The sequence below is a fragment of the Eptatretus burgeri genome, chromosome 1 (assembly GCF_056783735.1).
Source record: "Eptatretus burgeri isolate ZD-2024b chromosome 1, Ebu_testis_v1, whole genome shotgun sequence".
In the NCBI taxonomy this organism is placed as follows: Eukaryota; Metazoa; Chordata; class Myxini; order Myxiniformes; family Myxinidae; genus Eptatretus; species Eptatretus burgeri.
Window position 1 is genome coordinate 62,865,573 of NC_140961.1, and position 22,621 is coordinate 62,888,193.

The following is a 22,621-nucleotide window of genomic DNA, read 5'->3' on the forward strand; positions in this document are numbered from 1 at the left end:
CCCCGGGCTCTTCCTGGGACGCCCTGCTTATTAACTTTCTGTGAGCTGTTCTCGCCGGCCAGCTGCTTTCTCCCTTGGCCCGTCTGCCTTGGGACCCAGCAGTCTGCCCATCATAACTACACCTCGTGGGCATTCCTTTCCCCTGACACACAGCATCACTACCAGCACAACCTTTCTTCAGTAATGCCTATTATTTTCCTTTCATACACTTTGATTAGATAACGAGGGTATTAAACACAATATTTCAGCTTCCAAAACGAACAGTTCCTTTTCCATTATAATCTCCATGCAAAGACTGTCTGTGCATACACATTTGCTTTGCCAACGAATTGGCATGGTGAAAACGGCTCGGGAAAATTGAGGTAAATCATATTCATATTTATAAAACTTAATGAAACAAATGTTTTCCTTCATACTGTTTGTAGGAATTTTATTTTTCTAAACTTTTGATTTATATAAGTATATTATTTCAAACCAAATGATGGGAATGTCACGACTCGGTGAATAAGATGAGAAAGATGGAAAAGTGAGACTGATGGATGTTACAGTCTTCCTTATTACAGAGCTTCAACTCCCCTGAGGATGTTGTTCTTGGTCCCTTTATGCATTGCAATCTCTCTTGGCCTTCAGCTTGTGCACTGTTCCCCATGTGTGTGCATGACCCGAAATGAGAAGACATCCTCTGAGGACTATTATTAGTCTAGTAATTAAGCATTTATTGGGACGTGACACCTGGTTTATTCCACTTTCCCTCCCGAGGGACCGAGCCATCAATAGGGGTGGCATATGCAAAGAGAGCAACATAACTTCATGCATGCGACACTCGTCTTAGGTGCTCGGAACCAAACTGCCGTGAGCACCCACCGTAAGGGCACGTGCTCCGGCAACGAGCATCGCATCTTCTTGATGCCCGGATAGCTTTGTATCCCTCCAGCCTCTATCCCCCTCCATCCCACCACCCTGGGGAAGCAAAGAACTACTCTGCATTCACCCGGTGACTCTCTCAGCAGTACGACCTGGGCTATGGCACTCCCCACTCCATCATTGCGGCTCTATTTCTGATCCTTCTTCTCTATGTCCTGCATATCCCTTCGTGGAATTGCAAGAGAATAGATACATTTTCCTGCAGTACATCCTCCATGCAGTCTTTGCCTTTGATCACTGTCACCTCCATAGGTGAGCCAATCTTCATTGGAGCAGACGACTTGACCTTCATTTGTCAAAGTTGAAGCTAGTCTGAATTCTAGATATATTCAGGACATACCATACATCAAGAACTGATCTCAGCTTTCTCTGTCTCTTGCTAATTTTATATTGTCAACATGTTTGGCTTCCTATTGAAAACCCTCCTGCATCTGAACATCTTCAATGATGTCCATCATGCACGGGTTCCAAACGGCTCACGGTTTGACATCGAGAACGATTCGTCCTCTTTCCTTCTGCTGGACAACTCCACGGAATTGATGTTCAACTCAACGGATTTTGAAGGTAAATCCACATAGCTTTTCGGTATCATAGCTCTAACAGCACTTTTTCACAATTGCCACATTTGCTCGAAAGTTTCTATTTTCACGAAGCCTGAAGTTGTAATCTTCTGTCCACGTGGAATGCCATGTGTTTCCTAATCCCTTTCAGATATTATGTTTTATTTATTATGAGTTATTGGATGGCGTTTGTGTTTTCTTTTTGAAAAGCAGAACAGTCAACACGATGATGTCTATATTTGATGTTGCCAAATCCCAAAGGTTTTGTTTACAAAGAAGAGAAAATTGCTACAGGAATTGTTCTTGGCAGCACAGGAATGATTGAACAGCTTAGAATGGAGCTTTACGCATGGTCGATGGCACTCATTTTCTCAAGTCTTGAACTTGATTTTTATGAAAGTATGTGCAATTAATTTGAAGGCCATTTGGCAATGTTGAATTTACTCTGAGAAAAAAAGTTTGGCTTGAAACGTTACTTAGAGTAGGTAGCTTTACTTTATCATAAAGTTAGTGTAATTTCATAAAATGACTGTAACTTTGTGCTCTCTTAATTTTTTTGTGGAATTTTAAAATTTATTCCATTTTATAATGACAATGGTGATATAAGTAAAGGCAGCAGCAGCTTGGAAATTTGTGAATGCATCGTTATTTGGTCATGCCAAATGAGTGGTAACTTTCTCTTAGATGTTTTCGTTTTTTGTACAGCATTGTTGTGATTGTCATCACCGTGTTCACTCATTGGTAGATCAATGATCCTTGATCGTGCCTGATGATATATCAGAGGGTGATTGCTGAATTTTGGTATCTTGATAATCATGACCAGCCACACATATGAGGGACGTTTTAAAAGTTCTTAGAACGAGGTACCACCCAATATACCTTACTCATTATATAATACCTATATATTGAAGTACACAAGCAATGTATACTGCAGTATGAGCACAATTTTGATTCCATCCTTCCACTAAAAATGACAGAAAGGAGTTTTACTTGGTGGCAGAGGAGGGAAAAGCAGAAGCACTTTCAACATTTTGGTGATGGTGTCTGGGTATGATGGTGGAAGGCAGCGTGAGTGTAAGAGGGTATTTAATAAAAATTTATTTTATTAAAACGAAACAATGTGCGAGATGCATGTAATAGAATGCAATTACTGAACAGAGTTATGGTAATGTATTTGAAATGTAAAACCTGTTTTATTCTCTTCAGTAGTATATGCCAAACTGGAGCATTAACAGAGGATCTGAAAGGGAAAACAAAAACATGTTAAACTAGAAGGGCACTCGGTAGAGCGCATAACTTCGCCACACAATTCCTTATCCAGTAGAACATATCGAGCCCAATACATTTTTGAAATATTATGCAATATATCGTTTTGAGCCCGATTCATCATTGGTGAAGCATCACTTTTTAAAAATTAAATAATTCTCTTATCCAGATCCAGATTCGGATTTTCACTGAAATTGAATAATTTATTCCTTGTCAAACACCAAATGTGTTCACCAAGATTCATCCAAATCCATCTACAACTTTTTTGAGATATCCTACACACAAACAAAGAAACAGACAGATTGGTGAAAACATAACCTCCTTCACCTTCGGTGGCGAAGGTAATAAGATGAACTTTTGCATAATCATAGAAATGAAAGCTGAACAATGAAGAGGATGAAGAGCTTTTTAAGGTTTATGAAGATATTTAAATTTACCAGTCTTGGTGAGGTTTGTCTTTCCATAGATAATGTGCATAGTTGACTGTGTTAGATTTCCAGGCACTCATAGGCAGCTAATTATTGGTTCAGTCAGACCCGGATTAGCCTTAGAGCAGGTAAAAAGGCTGACATTTTCCTGCGGTAATCTTCCTGGGTCCTCAGCCTTTGGGATCTGACGCCACGCATAATGCATGCTCTCTGCAAGGGGTAGTTTTCGCCCAAAGGCTCAGAGGAAAAGGTTACAGTCTTAGGCCACCCGGGTGGGTTCACCGTCTCCGTTCACCCCATGGGAAGGTTTAGGCTCGACTTGTCGTGCCGTTTGCTCTGACATCGGTCCCCATTAGCCTTTGTAAAATGAGATGATTGGGGAAGATAGCGGGTGAAGAGGCAGGGGTGCATTGCCCCTCTCGTTCCTTTTTTCAACTGTATCCATCAGAACAAACAAATATCGCACAAGAGAAACTAACGTCACTTTGAACTGCTATTTCTAATTGGCCTCCTTCACTGTACCCTGTGTTCCACTAAAAATAACGGGAATGCAATGGAAATACACGCTGTGTCAAATTAACCCCATCCATACTCGTGATATCTTCTACTACAAATTAGCTCATTCCCAAGAACTCGATTTTCCAGGTTATGATGCCCCTCCCTCTTCCTCTCCCTCTTCCTCTCCCTCTCTCTCTAACCTATTCTCCTTTGTTAGTTGTTGGTTGGTTTGTTCCTTTTTCTGTTACATCCCCTCTTTCCCCTTCCTATTTTTTCTGCTTCATTCCGCTTGTGTCAAGCTTGTTCACTCCCACGTGTCTTTCTCCCCCCCCCCTTTCCCTTGATGTCATGATCACTTCTACTCTGCTACTGTTAGTGTTTTCCCCCTTTCCATTCCGTTCTCTTATATTCTGCTCTAGCTCTTCCATTTAGCCTCAATCATGTATCCATACATCTTTGTTAATTGATGAAGAGAACATCATCCTCGCATTATATACCGTATTTGTGGCCATCACATACGAAATGTAAGTGGTGTCAGGGTTGTTCAGTGGTCGAGATTAGTTGAGAAATAAATTTGACAACAAAAAAAAATAAATAGGAATAACCAGTCAGTGGCATTGTGGATGGAGCATCCACTCTGAATCTGGGCAGGCTGTGGTTCGATTCTGACCTTGATTGAGTCATGACAAAGACTAAAAATAATACGTGCTGCCTCCTCACTTGATGCTCAGCATTGAGCGAACACAGCCAATCCCTGTGGGTTGGCATCCCACAAGAAGGAGGAGGTGGGGTGGGAGGATTTGGAAAGATTTTGCCTTAAAAAAGGTGTAAAATTTCTCATTTGTGTTCACACAAAGCTACAATTGAAGGATCTCGCAATTCATGATGAAGTACAATAACCCCTAAGGGGAAGTACCTGTACATGAAAAAACCCAAATATGAGAAATAGGACAATATGTATATAGGGAAAATAAAAGAAAAATGTAAATAGGAAACTAAAAAATATATAAATAGGAAACTAAATAAAAAAGAAAGAGGAACTTGAAGTCAATGACCCAAGTACGCACTTGACACACTGTGACCCATGCCAAGCTTGTCAAAGAGACAAAGACCCATGCACCTCGGCTCTCAGATCGAAATGCAGTCAGAGAAGAAACTGGTAACAAAAATGCGCTTCAATTATACAAAGTTTTCTTATATAATCTTATATAATTTCAATTATACATCACAATACATGAAGGGTCATCACTGACGTGAGACTAATGTCCAATCAATGGAAAGATTAATGACATGGAATGCAAGCAATGCATCATGAAATTCAAACAGGATATTTTAATGAGCTATGCATTACTCCTGGAATACATTGTTGGATATTTAACTCAATGTTATATACCGTGTCTGGGTGGCGGGCTTGGGATTCTAGGGTCATGAGTTCAAATCCCGCTCATCTGTTGAATTAATACCAGGTGGGGTTCATTCAGCCTGTCATCCTTCTGAAGTAGGCAAAATGAGTACCAGCTTGCTTGGATGATTGAGACATTTGAGTATCCTGTGTCGGAGTAGTGATCTGTCCAGGAATTGGTCCAATAGCCCAGCAGACTGCTTTGGCAGCACCTATGCTCTGCAGAGACTATGGTCCCAATGAATTTGGATTGGATTATATACTGCACCAAATACACTAATCTACCATGACATCTTCCATTACAAAATATCATTTGGTAAACCAAACACTGACAAATTTGCCAACGGATGTCACTTCATTCAGTGAATTAGATATTCTCGAAGAACAACCAGAGACCACCACCAAAAATGTGGTTACAGAGCATGGTCAGATGATTTTGCACTGGTTCACATGATGAATCTGCTTAGTGGTAGCCTTTGTAACGAAAGTGATAATTTGATGAGGTTGGAAAAAAATGTTACAAAATCTCAGGCTCATGTAGGACCCAGGGGTACTCTACAAGGGCAATACACATCACGCTCGAGGAAAGAAACACATTGAAGCTGCACTACACTCCAAGAAGAAAAAATCAAGGAATTCCAAGAATAAATTTTATCAGCATTAATTGAAAGGATCCACCGAGCTAGCAGAGCAGCCAGTGGCTGCTGGTTGCATCATTTTCTGGGGACATGGCTGTGCCTCTGATGTAGTGCCTATATTACTCATTTTGCCAACCTCAGAAGGATGACAGGCTGAGCCAACTCCACCTGGTGTTAATTCAACAGAAAAACAGGAGCCCCAACTCAAGACCTTAAGATCTTAAGCCAGCCACCTAAACTGTTAAACCAGCACGAGGATCATCCATCCATTAGCATCATATTCTGTGCAGAGCATTGGTGCTGCCTAAACAGTCTCCTTGGCTACTGGGTACAATCCTGGACAGATCGCCACTCCGACACGGGATACCAGCAATCTGGCACTCATTTTGCCGACCACGGAAGGATGACAGACAGAGTAAACCCCACCTGGTATTAGTTCAGCAACCGAGTGGGATTTGAACTCAGGATCCAAGGATCCCAAGCTCACCACCCTAACCGTTTAATTAACACCAAGTGGGGTTGACTCAGCCTGTCATTCTTCCGAGGTCGGTGAAATGAGTATCAGCTTACTGGGGTATTAAGCCATTTGAGTATCCTGGTCTTTCGTGGCGACCTGTCCAGGACTACTCCTTAGCCAATGAAACTGCCTCGGCAGCCCTGTGCACCTCACAGTATGAAAGGAATGGTTGGTGGTTCCCCCACAGTTGGTGCCAACTCGTCCCTCACACCATGGGGTGACCCCATTTCATTTTTGAATGTATACCTTGCATACACATTGGAACCATTCTCAGTCTAAAACTTACAACTGCCATGGCAGCTGCAAGGTTTTCCATGAAACCATGAAATTGTGATCCTCGATTATGAAAATAGATCATTTCAGCTTTTGGTAAAACAACCGACAGACGTACTCCACCATGGCACCTGGGTTGTCGTTTGATTGGCAACGTCCACCCAATTGGACCAACACGTCGGTGGCCTTCTGTAGTGCTTTCTGAGAAACTACCATTTACTGTACCAGGACAACACGTCATGCACCTACTATGTTTATAAAATACGTAATGCTTTAAAAACGAATTTCTCTTCCGATTCACAATTCATTATCTGGTGGAAAGCAACGGTAAACACCAAACAGCGCACCCTTGTCGAATATTAATCATCGCGCTCGTTTAATTTGACTTGATCTATTGATATTTGCATGGAGGCTTCAGACCTGTCTGGATTATCTACAGTCGGCATGGAAATGGGTGTCGAGAACAGGAGCGAGAGGGAAGAAAAATATGGCGAAAAAACTGCAGCCTTTGGGCACGTTCGTTACCTGACAAAGTAAAATGTGTGGTGCTGATTTTTCATGGCGTTGTTGGTGGAAATATTTTTCCTTCCGTGAATTATTTAGCATCTCAAGATGCCGTTACCCGGACAAACTGTTGTGTAAATCCTGCGGCCATGGCCTGGCATTAATGTGGACAGGTGAATGCGCCTTGCATGGCGAGAGCCCGTTTCATGGCCGAACTGGAGCCCTCCCGGGAAAACTGCTAACCCGATTAACGTTTCGAATAAGGCTTGCCCCCTCGCTGTTTTTTTGTTACCACCTCGTTAAATAAATATATATTTTTTACACACACACACACACACACACACACACACACACATATGTATACAGTACATACATGCTGTACATATATGCTAATCATGCCGCCTTCCGTTGGCCTTTTCCATGGTACTCCTCCAATTGCCCTCACAAACACACAATGATGTAGAATGTACAAAAATATATTTCAATCAGTTCTTTTAATTCAAATTGGACAAGATTGTCATGTTATAACACCTTCAGAACAAAAAACAAAAACAAACAAACAAACAAGCAGTCATAGACTGGTACTTACGAAATCGTCAACTTCACCTCTGACCTTGTCTAATAAAAGCTGTCTCTAGAGAAGGTAACGACGCAAACCAGAAGTTTCTACGATGATGCTGTACCAAACCATCAAAAATCGTAACGTCGACCGAAGCAAAAATCTGCATTTCTCCACGCAATTATTTAATATTATTTTATCAAAGTCACAAAACCGTAATATTCGGCAATCCACCAACAATCTTTACATAATCCGACCGCTTAGCGAGTCAGGCATGCAACGATAACCTTTATTGGGATAAAAAAATGACTTTTAAACACCATCTTTATAGAAAACACCATCAGCGCGCACACGCAAAACCTTTACATGACTCAACGCCGTGTCTGCTCGAGCGCGCTGCCGATGCGCCACCACAGCCGATGAGGGAGTGAGAATGACGGTTTGCCACCTAAACTTGGAAAAATAGGCCAGTTTGATGGAAAAAGGGAATATTTAGGACAGAAAACAGAGGATAGTGACATTATATAAAGGCTTGCAGGAATGAGGAATTTCAGACAAATTCAATGTGGTGGGTGTGACGTTTGTAACTATATCTATGACTAGCAGAGGTAACCACACCTTGTGCAGAAGGAATTTAGAGTTTAGATGTAAGAAGAGGATTTGTAATACTGCCTACCACCAGGCAAAGCGATATGATACACATTAACAGAGAGAGAATTGGGGTCCCCCCCCCACCCTGAATCCCTTACCCTGTATGTTTGAAAATGTTTTCTTGCATCTCCATTTGCCAAGATGATTCCAACAGGATGCAATGTGATGGGGTTCCCACCGGTGGGGCCGATTGTATCGATGGACAGACGAAAAATAGAACTAATATATATATATATATATATATATATATATATATATATATATATATATATATATATATGTATATATATATATATATATATATAAAATCAGCATCATGTGTCTGAATGATATTTAATTGTTGTTCGTCTTTCGGCTGCTCCCGTTAGGGGTCGCTATAGCAGATCATCCATTATGATTTGGCATAGGTTTTACACCGGATGCCCTTCCTGACACAACCCTGGTCGCCTCTTACGACACAGGTATAAGGATTGGGTTTTGCCATGATTCCGCGCTGCCCTCCACCCTCTCATAGCGCGGCCCAGCGCAGAGCTCCCGTCCTCAAGCGATCCTCCAACCCAAGCCTCCAAGTAGTCGGATTCCTGGCGCACGCCACTACGCCTGGTATCTGAATGATATTTAATTACTTTGTGCATATTCTAAACATTAAATATGGAGATAACTTTGCTAAATTAAGTATAGATTAACCCCTTGGAATGAGTTCTGCAACAATACTTTACACCGATATGCATTATGATAATTAGCCATTGTCTGTCACACAGCAGCTTTCACCTGTTTAGCATTTGAGCTTTTGTCATCAAATTGTCAAAAATACCTTTATTGTGAGAATATGGAGAAAATAATGAAGATAATTAATTTGTTTGTTTGTTTTTGTTGTTTTCGTCAAGTTTAGTTTCATTTTCAAGCGAAGGAGGACACTTTGCATTTTGAGATGCTTTCAAGTTTATACTATAATGCCAGAGCCCCTCTCATACAATCCAACCAACTAAATATACGATATAAACTTCAAACTGTGTCACCTGATCAAAATTGGAATATTCAGACTTAAGTAAACCACCAAGAAGAGTGATGTTTAAAGCTTGGAGACAAAATTAACCAGAGAGTGCACCACGACAATGATGGGCCAAATTGCCTCATTTCCAAGTTTGAGATCAGTTTCTTGATTTTCAGATGTATAAACACACATACGTAGAGAATTTCCTTGTTTGGGGGTGGTAATACATTGGTTACCCCCAGCACGTTTGCAAAATCTGATGGAGATTGGCCCAGCTGGTGTTTTATCCATGATTTTCAGACATACACTAACATACAGACAGAGGCGTTAATTGAGGTGGGAGAGATTTTGTTGGGAAGGGGGCCGGGGTAGCTTAAAATCTTGCACAGATTCTGAAGTAGCAACACCAAAAATTGGGGCCTCTCGCCTAGGTGCTGCAGTTTAGCCATGATTGAATAGCGTTTGAAACACAAGCAAACTCACAAACACTTGAAAATATTTACACGACACTGTATGGACAGAAATGGCACCTAATCGTGCAAATTGGAGGTGAGGGCATAGGGGGATGTAAACAAATATGAATGTAGAATTTACCGGGACTCCGATTAATAAAATAATACTTTTAGGAATGCATTTCCATCAATACCTAAGGATGGAGTCCATTCTGAAAAACAAAACAAACCTTCAATTCCCACCATGCTCACAAATCTATCTATACGTGTGCGTGCATGCGTGCGTGTGTGCGTGTGTGCATGTGTGCATGTGTGCGTGTGTGCGTGTGTGCGTGTGTGCGTGTGTGCGTGTGTGCGTGTGTGCGTGTGTGCGTGCGTGCGTGCGTGCGTGCGTGCGTGCGTGTGTGCGTGTGTGCGTGTGCGTGCGTGTGTGCGTGTGTGTGTGTTAAAGGGATCCTATATGTTATGCAGCCACTGCCTGGCCAGCCGTTCCTTATCAACCATTTAATTGGAGTGCTTGCTTGAGTTCTGAAGCCACTTTCCAAGCACACTAAAGTCAGTCAATCGGTACCGTACGTCGTCATTCTGGGTGAATCGTTCACTCACTGCGGATGCTTTTGCCACGATACATAATTCAGAGCAAGTGGTTCGTGCAACGTCACCCTGAGTGAGTGGTTCGTACACCGTCATCCTGATTGAGTGGTTCATACACCTTCATCCTGATTGAGTGGTTCGTACACCATCGTATGAGTGAGTGGTTCATGCACCATCATTTTGAGCGAGTGGTTCATGCACTGTCATCCTGAGTGAGTGGTTCATGCACCGTCATCCTGAGCGAGTGGTTCATGCACCGTCATCCTGAGTGAGTGGTTCATGCACTGTCATCCTGAGTGAGTGGTTCATGCACTGTCATCCTGAGTGAGTGGTTCATGCACCGTCATCCTGAGCGAGTGGTTCATGCACCGTCATCCTGAGCGAGTGGTTCATGCACCGTCATCCTGAGCGAGTGGTTCATGCACCGTCATCCTGAGCGAGTGGTTCATGCACCGTCATCCTGAGCGTGTGGTTCATGCACCGTCATCCTGAGCGAGTGGTTCATGCACCGTCATCCTGAGCGAGTGGTTCATGCACCGTCATCCTGAGCGAGTGGTTCATGCACCGTCATCCTGAGCGAGTGGTTCATGCACCGTCATCCTGAGCGAGTGGTTCATGCACCGTCATCCTGAGCGAGTGGTTCATGCACCGTCATCCTGAGCGAGTGGTTCATGCACCGTCATCCTGAGCGAGTGGTTCATGCACCGTCATCCTGAGCGAGTGGTTCATGCACCGTCATCCTGAGCGAGTGGTTCATGCACCGTCATCCTGAGCGAGTGGTTCATGCACCGTCATCCTGAGCGAGTGGTTCATGCACCGTCATCCTGAGCGAGTGGTTCATGCACCGTCATCCTGAGCGAGTGGTTCATGCACCGTCATCCTGAGCGAGTGGTTCATGCACCGTCATCCTGAGCGAGTGGTTTTGAAAGTACACACGATTTCCGAACCGTTTGCCATATTAACGTGTTTTCTAATTTCCGAGCTTTCTAATTTTTTCCACCCGTCACACGTCCTTGTTTGTAAAGATTAATGTTTGTGAACATATCTCTGAAACATCTATATAAATACAACATTGTTTTTCGGTGAAAGCTCCTCAAGGTTTTGGGTTGATCACAGTACGTACTGTAATTAGTAATCGCACTGATAGTGGGGCAACTTAGCTAAATAAAGCATAACAATTGTGCATTTCGTGAGGAAAGCGCAAAATTTGGCACACTAGTAGCCTATCATATTATGAACAGATTTGGATATTGGGCCATCTCAAATTCAGCCACTGATGGCTATGGCAGCCATTTCCAACTGCCATCAAAAAATTTGAGATTGTCCAATATCCAAATCTGTTCATAATGTGATAGGCTACTAGTGTGCCAAATTTGGTGCTTTCCTCACAAAATGCGCAATTGTTATGCTAAGTTGCCACACTATGACTCCAACCTGCCAATTCATGAAAAATTGCCGATATCGGTCAAGCACCAAACTAATGTGTGTGCATGTGCGTGTGCGTGTGTGTGTTTTTTTTCATAAAGCATAGCATATTCTATCGACTAAATCCCCTTCCCCCACCCGTTTTCTTTGTCCCATCCTTGCTCTACCCCATCCAAAAACAGTGCAGCACCCTTCTTCCTCTCTGTTTCTCGACATATCCGGATGGTGGTTATGTCTGGAATGTCTTTGTCTCCGGACGTGTCCGGATTGTATTTATCTCCAGATGTGCACAGATGGGAGTTTGTCTCTGGACACATCCGGGCAGTGTTTATGCGTCCGGACGGGAGTTTGTTTCTGGGCAGTTTATGTGTCCGGACGGGAGTTTGTCTCTGTGACAGCTCTGGATGCATCTGCATGGTGTTTGTCTCCGGACACGTCCAGGCGGTGTGTTTGTCTGGACGGGAGTTTTTCTCCGGCCGGGAGTTTTTCTCCGGACAGGAGTATATCTGTGAACATGCCCAGACGGGAATTTGTCTCCAGACGTGGCTGGACGAGAGTTTGTCTTTGGACAGCTTGGCTCTGGATGCATCCGGGCGGTGTTTGTCATCGAACGTGTCCGTGCGGTATTTATTATTCGGTAAAATAAAGCGCAAGACAATGGAAAGTGCATTCACGTTTGGTTCAGTTATCGTGATTCGTGTGCTTTCATGGCCAAACAATTGGGGTCAAATAGCTTGTCCCGAAGTTTGTGTATGTTGATACGTTGGACACTTTGTCTCGGGACCAATATTATAACAAAATGCAGGATATGGGCAACGCAGCCTGCAGGTATTAATTGCTGAATACAGCATGGTCCAGAAGTGAGACTAAATGTTCCAACCATTTTATATCCATATATACAGTGCAGTGAATTTTCTGATGTTTACTGAAAGTTTTTACACTCTGGAGTGGACGACATGAAGGCATGGAAAGTTTTGATGGCTCCGACCAGTTGACATCTGTCTGGATCAGTGATGTTGCTGTTTTTGTGAAGAATGGCTGTCACTTACTGTACGAGCAAAGGTAGGCTTATAACGCATCACTGACACACATTCTACATGAACTGACTTTCAAAACTTTTCACATGTTTCCAATATTTCGAATAATTATTTGTTTCTTTCTGGTAATTTTATATTCCAGTTTTGGCAGGATAGCCCAGAGGTACGCACACTCACCTCCAAGCTGTCTAGCCTGTATTTGAATATCAACCCAGCTGAAAACAATGATTTATCAATGTGTGTGCAGTCCCTCAGATAGACGTTGACTGGACGTCCCATCTGCTGACATATGTTAAAGGTCTGATGGTGTCCTTCGCGAAGAGTAGGCGAGCTATCGCCAGCACCATGGCCAAATTACAAATTCCTGCCCTCATTAGCAGATTGCATTGCCTCAGCAGCATAGCCTCACCCCTTTTGTGCTACTTACAAAAGAAGAAGATTCTACTTGTGGTATAAATACTTTTTCATGCGCCAAAGTTATTATAAAGTATTTTGAATAAAATGACAACAGCTTGAGATGAACAAATCCAAATACATAATCATTAATAATAACTTTAATATATATATATATATATATATATATATATATATATATATATATATATATATATATATATATATATATATATATATATATATATATATTTGCAAAACATGTGTAGGCCAAATCTGCTCATGTGCCTTTATAAATATTGTTCAACTTGGCAACATAATTAGTTTTAGTGTATCTGGAACTTACATTCCAGAAAAGGTATTGTTATCGTGCACCGTCCGTCCATCTCCTTTTTCGACTTCTCCTGCCAAACTGCTGAGCCGATCCGGATGAAATTTTGCAACAACGTTCCCTCCAGACTGGCAACAGGAATTGCAAAGCTCTTTCTGGTCACATGACTTTAGCTAGGTCAAAATGGCCGACTTTGTAAATTTCTTCGAAAATCTTCTTCAGACCCACGAGTCGGAATGCTACCAAATTTGGGTTACAACATTAGGCCAGAGTAGGGATGTTATATTGTGAAGGTCATGCCGATCACATGACCAGAAGCATTTCAAAATGGCGGACCCACAAATTCCTTCCAAAATCTTCTTCTCTTGACCCACTTGTCAGAATGCTAACAAATTTGGGTTGCAACATTATGGTAGGAGAGGGGTGTTAATTATATTGTGGAAGTTATGTGGATCACGTGACCGGAAGTTTGTCAAAATGTCCGACTTGGTCAACTTTTGGGAAAATCACGTTAATTCCTTTAAAAAAATATTCTTCTCCAGACCCACCCATCAGAATGTTACCAAATTTGGGTTACAACATTAGGACAGGCTCGTGATGTTAAATTGCAGAGGTCATGCCGATCATATGACCAGAAGTGTGTCAAAACGACAGTGCAGGTAAAAAATTTGGAAAATTGCATAAATTCCCTCAAAAATCTTCCTCACCAAGCAGAATTCTACTAAATTTTGGTTGCAACATTTGGCCAGGGCCCAGATAAGCTACAGGTCCAGTGGTCATATTTTTATTGTTGCCATCATCTGCCCCACAGTGCCACTTGCATCAAATCCCCTATCAACTAGCATCACATCACCAGGGATGAGAATGTTGAGAAATCCACATTCTTCACTTCAGTACTTATCACTGACGCCCACCGCAGGCTATTGATAGGAAGGAAATGGTGATCACCCCTGCTGGGTGATTCCAATCAAAAATTAACATTATTATGATATTACTTATGTGGACCAAGAACGCGCTATTGCTTCGAGATTAGAGAGGGTTTCGATGACGACTCAGAATAGTCAATGATCAATGCACTTTTTATTTGTGGTGGCAGTGGAATTCCATTGGCATTGTTTTCCTAAGATCCCCACATCCTGGCTACGTGGTCAGTGGTTTCAGCATCACATAAAGTATATACAAAGTGCTCAGGAAATTTATATAGATTGTGGGTTGCTTGATGGCAAATATGAAGCCCAATAGTTTGTTTGATGTGTTCAATCTGAGCTTCATCGGCATGAGCAGCACTTTTTGAAATCTGGAAAAAGAACGACTTGTGTGTCTCGTCTGTATGTTGTGACACGTAACCCATCAATTAGACGAGAATGTGATGAGTTGGTAGCTCTGCAAGAATGCTCACCTTGTCATCATCACCTTCTCGGCGATCCGCTGTCGATCTCAGGGTTTCATTTTCCTGTTTGATAGCCACACTTCAGCCATTCTTCTGACAAGTTTTACATCTGTTTCCCTTACATCAAACGATCTGTAAGCAGTCTATAATACAGAAACTAAAATGTTCTTGCACACCAGGAAACTTCTGACAATTTATAGCTGTCCCAGGATTGAAACTCTGATGACTGCTCAGAGGTGAGTGAACATACCCCCATCAATCCAGCCAGTATACACATACATACATACATATACTTTTCATTGTCTTGGACTGATGTATTTTATTTGTGGAACTATATAAATGCCTCTCAAAAGAAAACTGTTGAAAATATCAACTCACCTCGTTGCTGACCACATATGGCTGAAGCTTGCTCACTCTGAATTGTTAGTATTGAAACCCATTATAGCACACTCCATATCCGCTGTTTAAACTACTCGCTCAGCGTCTGAAATTTAAAGCTTACTGCATTTTGACAAACCTCCCTAAAGCCACAGTAATGGGCACTTCGTTAGCTGCACCTGAGTTATGCCGGAAGTTGCTGAAGCTCACAAAATATTCCTATCGTTGAGGTTTTGCTCTTGTTGGTTTTGAAGGATGGATTTGTCCAGCTGTCAGAATACCCTTGTACTATGATTAGGTGAGTTACCGCCAGGATCACGGCAAAATTCCAGGTGTTGGCTTCATGCCTGCTACTGTCTCATAGCGGTAGGCCCTCTAAATGTATGAAATGACAGACAATTTGTGGTATTTTACCGTATAAAATGTTTGTCCATCAGTGGAGTTAACTTGTCCGACTGGACCAGAAATCATGCAGACAGATACACAAACATATATAGGCAAATATGGATGGGGTTTTTAAGTTTACTACACCCTTTAATTTAATTGCGGCAAGTGAGTTTGAACTATCAATTTTGAGTCGGCAAACATTCGTGCACATCGAAATGCATGGTCTTACCAAATGTAATGGGACAGCACCAAATTATGAAGTGAACCTTCCAAACCTGCACGGCCTTTATTTCCTCCGCTGCAAACGGTATGTGCTTTTTAGAGATGTGCAGCAGGTATTGGCACTCAGTTGCAAAGAACGTCACGAGGTAAAGTGTTCTAACTTCCATTTAGAATGGTCATCGCATGCTAGAGTTTCATGACATTTGCATCACATTGAACCTTCTACGGTCAATTGTCGATAACATCCTTTGGAAAAGGAAGACGATCACAATGCACCACAAAACTTCACACCTGTTCCGAAGGAGGGAGGACACTACAATCAATATGCAGCATCTATGTTATGTTTCCTAACACTTGATATGCAATGCTCATCAAGTACAGACCAATAACCCATTGGAAATTGAATAATATTATCATACATTTCCTTTCACACCATCATGTGTTTAAGGCTGCCAAGGCAGTTTCATTGGCAAGGAGCACAGTCATGGACAGGTCAACACTCCAACACAGTTCACCCCAAATGATTATTAACCCAATAAGCCAGTACTCATTTTGCCAACCTCAGAAGGATGACAGGCTGAGTCAACCATACTTGGTATTAATTCAATGGCCTGACATAGGCTTGACATGGGCTTGAACTCAAGACACGAGGATCTAAAGCTCATCACCCAAACCATTAGCCAACACCAGGCATAGAAAATTGAATAAACGGATTTTAATTAATTACTTCATTAATAACCCACAGCCTTTGATAATATAGTGTACATAAGATTATTTGAAGCTTGACAAAATTCCAAGACTTAAAAAAAAATTCTTACATGAAGAATTACTGACACTTGTCCCCTTAAATTAAATAATGTCATCACTTGTGAGCAAAAACCACCCTATCTCATCAGGAGTATCTGAAATCATAAATGGAATTTTTGCCTCGTTTAAAATACGACACACCTCATTTTAAAGGCCGAAATGCTGTCCATTGTTGAAGTTGAGTCCAGTCGGTCAAGCATGAATCCTGTGGTTTGTTGTTTTCGCACGAGTATGAGGCCTAATTTTGAGCCTATGCATCCCAAGTCCAACTGAGTTTGAATCTTTGTTCTTGCCACGAATCCAATTTGTCATGAAGCTTTGATAGTAACCTATACCAACAGCCTTTTCAATCGGTGTAAGAAAATAGTGACAGACATATAGGAGGGACGTTTTACTACAGTAACTCGATGGTTGAGTAAAGTCACTAACTTAACTCGTAACACAATGTCATGGAGCGTTTTCATCTTCCTCAGCAACCAATCAGTATTTAAGCTTCAACCCTTATCCTGGAGCTTTGGTACCACTCCTTTCATTATAAGTCAGCTGTATGAGACATTAGTAAGTGGAAATCAACTATAATAAATGCCACTTGTAATGAATTGCTGATGTGATTCAGATTTGCAAATGCACACCATAGCTGACACATATTGAAGATGAAATAATATAAGGCCAAGGCATGAGGAGATGGTTTAGTAATTCGACCTTTTATGAAATTGCAATGTCATTCATAATGCTTCTGTGTTTGCACGAGGAGGATCTATAAAAGTATAGATACCCACAATACCCACACCACAATCTTTTTAGCTTATCTGGAATTGGAATTCCAGATAAGGTATTTTCATCGTGCACCTTCCATCCATCCATCTACTATTTCGACTTCTCTGGCGAAACCGCTGGGCTGATCCGGCTGAAATTTGGCAGCAAGGTTCAACTGCTGACTGGTAATGGAGATTGCAAAGCTCGTTCTGGTCATGTGACATTAAGTAGGTCAAAATGGCAGATGTAGTAAATTCCATCAAAAATCTTCTCCAGACAGAATGCTACCAAATTTGAGTTTCAACATGAGGCCAGGCTAGGGATGTTAATTTGTGGAGTTCATACCGATCACATTATCAAAATGGCCGACTTCGTCAATTTCTGGTAAGATAACATAAATTCCTTAACAATCTTTTTCTCCAGACCCATCAGTCAGAATGTTTATATATTGGGGTTACAATATTAGGACAGGGTAATGATGTGAAGTTGTCAAGGCCATGCCGATCACCTGACCGAAAGTGCGTCTGAATGGCAGACTTAGTAAATTGTTTGGAAAATCTGTAAATTCCTTCAAATATCTTGTCCTTAAAACCCACCAATCAGAATGTTACCATATTTGCATTATAACATTCAGCCAAGGCCCATATAAGCTGCAGATCCAGTGGTCCTATTTTATTTATTTTAATGTGAACAATTAATTTATCTCACTTGTGAAAAACTCTGAGGTCTAAGCCATGTATGCCATAAAGATCACCTTAATCGTTATACCTGGTATGACACAGAGCTACAAGAAAAGCTTCCATTTTGAAGCTGGCATGGAGAAGGCAAAATTCAAGTTTGGACCTGAATGTACAGGATGTCTTGACTGGACGAAGTAATATCACAGTATTACTTGTGAGAACACAGGAAAGAGGACACTTCACAACCCGAAGTTGCTAAAAGCAGACATAATTATTATTCAGCATTAAATGAAACTACTCGATGCATAAATGAAACCACCAGAGGGCGGCATCAATTCATGCCTTCTGATAATTTCTCTGTTGAGAAACCAGATTCTGAATCAACTGAGATGCTTAATCCACTTGCCTAAAGTCATAAAATTTAAAATGTGGGGTTGCAGAATTTCATAACATTGCAGTCCTACAGAGGGGAAGTTCAACATACTAGTTGTGAAAGACACGCACACACACGCACACACGCACACACACACACACACACACACACACACACACACACACACACACACACACACACACACACACACACACACACACACACACACACACACACACACACACACACACACACACACACACACACACACACACACACACACACACACACACACACACACACTCTAATTTATCTGTGTGAGATTAATTAAAATACAACATTGAAAATCTGTCGTGGACTGACCAGAGATCTCTTTTAAATGCGATCAAATTACTGTGTTCTTAGGTGTATCACACCTCCTAAGTGGCCTGCGAAGCATCGGCAATAAAATAATTTATCCCAATCCACAACTGGACTTGTCCTTGCTCAGAGGCAGAAATTGCATAACATGCCGTACATCCACCAAATCCATGTGTAAGATGCTAATGGCAATGACACCCTATTCTGAATAGAAAATGAACGTTTCTAAATCAGTATAACCATTTGGTTACTATTCCAAGACGTATGTATGTATGTATGTCATGTGGTAACATACAAAGAATGTTAGCTGATTGTTTGGTTGAGTGGTTAAAGACTTTGTTTGGAGCAGTTATACGAGTTTCTTTCTCCTCTGTCTGGTGTGGCTTTAATTCCCATGGTTGCAAACTCTTTCCACTTAAAGATTTTGGCAAGAATAACAAATTATCTCAAAATGAGTTTTGAGGCCTTTGTCAGAAGTGGACTGAAATAGATGGGTTTGAGCTTTTTTTTTTAAGTTATGTTTGCAGCACACGACTAGGAGTGTCCTGTGAGTTTGTCAGCCTGATAAGTCAATGATGCATTGATTGACAAAGGTTCTTTCTAAATATTCAACTTATAATGATTTTAACTGAAATGTCTTTCTTTTTTTTATGCCTACACTCGTATGTTTGGCCTTCGACTTAAAGTTCAAGCAGAAAAGTGGAGTATTAATAAAATTATAACAAAGTAATCCCAATCGTCCAAGATATGCCAAAATATTTAAAAAAAATTAAATCTATAAGATGTGTGATTATATGAACTTGTGTGTTAAATATTTGAAAGTTGTCATTTTGTACTAATGTGAGTATCTTGTTCGTATAACTTTTTGAACATGCCTATTAAATGTCTGATTCCTCCCTCGAGGTGGCAGGCAACTGCTCCCTTTCAAAAAAAAACAACAACTCTTGATTGACAAGGCTGATTGTGGTCTGAGATAAGAGTAAAGCACATGATTGGGGTCATGTCTCAGTTCTCAGGAAGTCAGCAACTGGCTCCCATAAAACTGTATGTACCCAAGAAAGCTAAACAATATGAAGTGTTAAAATTCATGGTAATAAATAAAAATGAGAAGTCTTGAACAATTCCAATGCAGACTCTAACGATGTACATCAGTTGTGTTTTATATCAGAGAGAAGAAAAATATTATTAAAATCACTTGATAGTCTGGATTTGAAATTGAAAAAAGTGTCACTTTTTAAAGTACTTTTCTTGGGTATGCTAATGCTCTGTCTTTCACATTCATTCTAAATTGCTTGATTCATATATATATATATATATATATATATATATATATATATATATATATTTATATATATATTGTAATGGGTCTAAATGGTGTTAAGGTCTAAGGGGCCGAACGGGTCTTTTCGGTCCTCGGGGTCTTTTGAGTCCTGGGGATGTAGTCGGATGCACACTTTTGTAAATAATAATTCAAGCAACAAAAATATTGTCAATTGCAAATCCGATATGACTCTATCGTAAGAAACACCAGAAAAATACTTATTCAATTGCAGAAAACCTATCCTCCAACTATGGCCACAAATCTGGACAGAATTTTGAGGATTGGCAGAGATGAAAACAAAAGTGCATTGGAAGTGATACATAAATTAAAGAAAACCTGTCCCCATGGGAAGATGGCAGCCCTCTTGTGAACCCACCTACTTTGAGAAGAGAGCTTGCATGGCTTCATGTAGTGGTCCAAAAGGAGAACTATCAGGGACTGTTCTTGACACCCACACTGCCCATCTCCAACTCCTTCAAGGCTCCAACTTTTCTGGCAGTCTGAGGATTGCCAACTCAGGCACCAATGATTCTCTGCTTGTCTCACACGCTCCTGCCTTTTCTAACTGCACACTGAAGCATATACATCACCCAGCCAAAAGTTCCTTCATTGGTTGTACTGATCCATGTCCCCTAGATCAGTGGATTATGGAAGTGAAAGTTGTTTTTAGTTGTTGCATTTTGTGTTTTTGTTGATTGGGGGATGGGTGGGTGGGGGGATGGCAGATGTGTCCACAATGAGATTCTGTGTGTGGATGTGTGGATGTGTGGATGACTGCTTGCACACTTCAATGGACCCTAACGAGGTTGAAAGGGCAAAACAGGATGATGCAAAGAACTTTGACTGAAAAAAGAAAACTGTGTGTGTGTGTGTGTGTGTGTGTGTGTGTGTGTGTGTGTGTGTGTGTGTGTGTGTGTGTGTGTGTGTGTGTGTGTGTGTGTGTGTGTGTGTGTGTGTGTGTGTGTGTGTGTGTGTGTGTGTTTGTGCTTTTTAGCAACAATTATTCAGCCTAATGTTTGCATAATGGTGAAGATGGCAGACATAAGATCTTAGGGTCTCGAGTTTGAGCCGCGTCTGCCCGTTAAATAACACCAGGTGAGTTGACTCAGCCTGTCATCCTTTTGAGGTCAAGGTCAGCTAAAATCAGTTTTTGTACTTTTGCTTTTTTAGCTGTTTTCATCATGTTTAGCAGAAGGTCAGGTCAGGTAAGGTATGGCAGCATCCGCCGGAGCAGAGCATCACTGCATCCAGTTTCTGCTGGTACTTCAGGGGCCTCCGTCTGGACATCCACCAGACAAATGCCTTGCTCATCCCCATCTCCTTGAGATGCTGATTAACCTGCTGCAACCACGAGGCACGTGGTCGGCCCATTGGCCTCCTCCACTCACGAGGCTCCCTCACTGAGAGAATCTGGTGAGCAGGATCAGCGTCAGGAAAACGAGCCACATCTCCACACAGCAGGAGCCGATGCTCATGGACTTTGCAGGTAACAAATCTCATTTGAGTCTCTCTCAGTAACCGCTCATTGGACACAAAGTCCGACAAGTGATAGCCAAGGATTCTCCGAAGAAACCTGGTAACAAAGGAAATGAGTCTCCATCTCAGATTCCTGGTCAAAGTCCAAGTCTCACTTCCATAGAGCAAGACTGGAAGCACCAAGGACCTGAATACTCAAACTTTCATCTTCCCACATTGGTACGAGCAGCTCCACACCCCATGATTCATTGAATCCATGACTCTACAGGCCTGACCTAGATGTCTGTTGACCTCTGGCTCACAGTCAGCAGAGACATGAATATCACTGCCAAGGTAATTTAATCTCTCCGTGACCTCAACATCCTTGCCACAAACAGGCACAGACAGGATAGCAGCATCCAATATGTTATTTAAGGACTGTATCTTAGTATTGACCAAAGAAACCCATAATCATAGCGGCTCGGACTCCTCATTCAGCACATCGATGGCCCCCAAAAGTATATATCGAGGCTCCGCAAAGATGACTGCATCATCTATGAAATCAAGGTCAGAGATCTTGACATTCCCAAATGATGCACCAAAGCCTTATCTCTCCGACATCTTCCCCAGAATCCAGCCCATACAAGTGCTAAAAAGTGTGGGGGCCAGGACATCACTGACGACTCCAGTAACAACTGGAAATAAGTCAGAGATGGTATCCCCACATCTCACAGCACTCTCAGTACCAGAGGAAAGTTCAGACATTAGATTGATTAGTTTTGTCGGCACCCCATGAAGACCAAGAATCCTGCAGAGGGCATCCCAATTCACTAAATCAAACACTTTACAGAAATCAACATAGGCTGCAAGCAGCCCCTGCCGAGATGCTCATCTGCGTTCAGTGAGGACCTGAAGAGCAAGGATACGGTCAATCATTGACCTCTTTGGTGTCAAGCCTGATTGCTCTGGATGCTGGTCGCTTTCTGGAGAAACACAACCCAATACAGTTGTGAACCATCAGCATCACTCAAGATGATGGTAAAACC

At 41.7% G+C, this 22,621-nt stretch overlaps 1 protein-coding gene across 7 annotated transcripts in view; it reads left to right on the forward strand.

The window, feature by feature from the left end:
• Positions 1-987: 987 nt before the first annotated feature.
• The window catches only part of LOC147034598 (roundabout homolog 2-like), a 543,037-nt gene continuing 521,403 nt past the window's right edge, over positions 988-22,621 (forward strand). For 3 of the 7 annotated variants that reach the window (XM_085885805.1, XM_085885813.1, XM_085885822.1), the window contains exon 1: positions 992-1,488. In XM_085885805.1, the coding sequence (XP_085741931.1) occupies positions 1,323-1,488 (166 nt within the window). In that variant the 5' untranslated portion in view covers positions 992-1,322. Of the gene's footprint in view, positions 1,489-22,621 lie in introns of all 7 variants that reach the window. The other 4 variants (XM_085885828.1, XM_085885835.1, XM_085885859.1 and 1 more) reach the window with 3 other exon arrangements.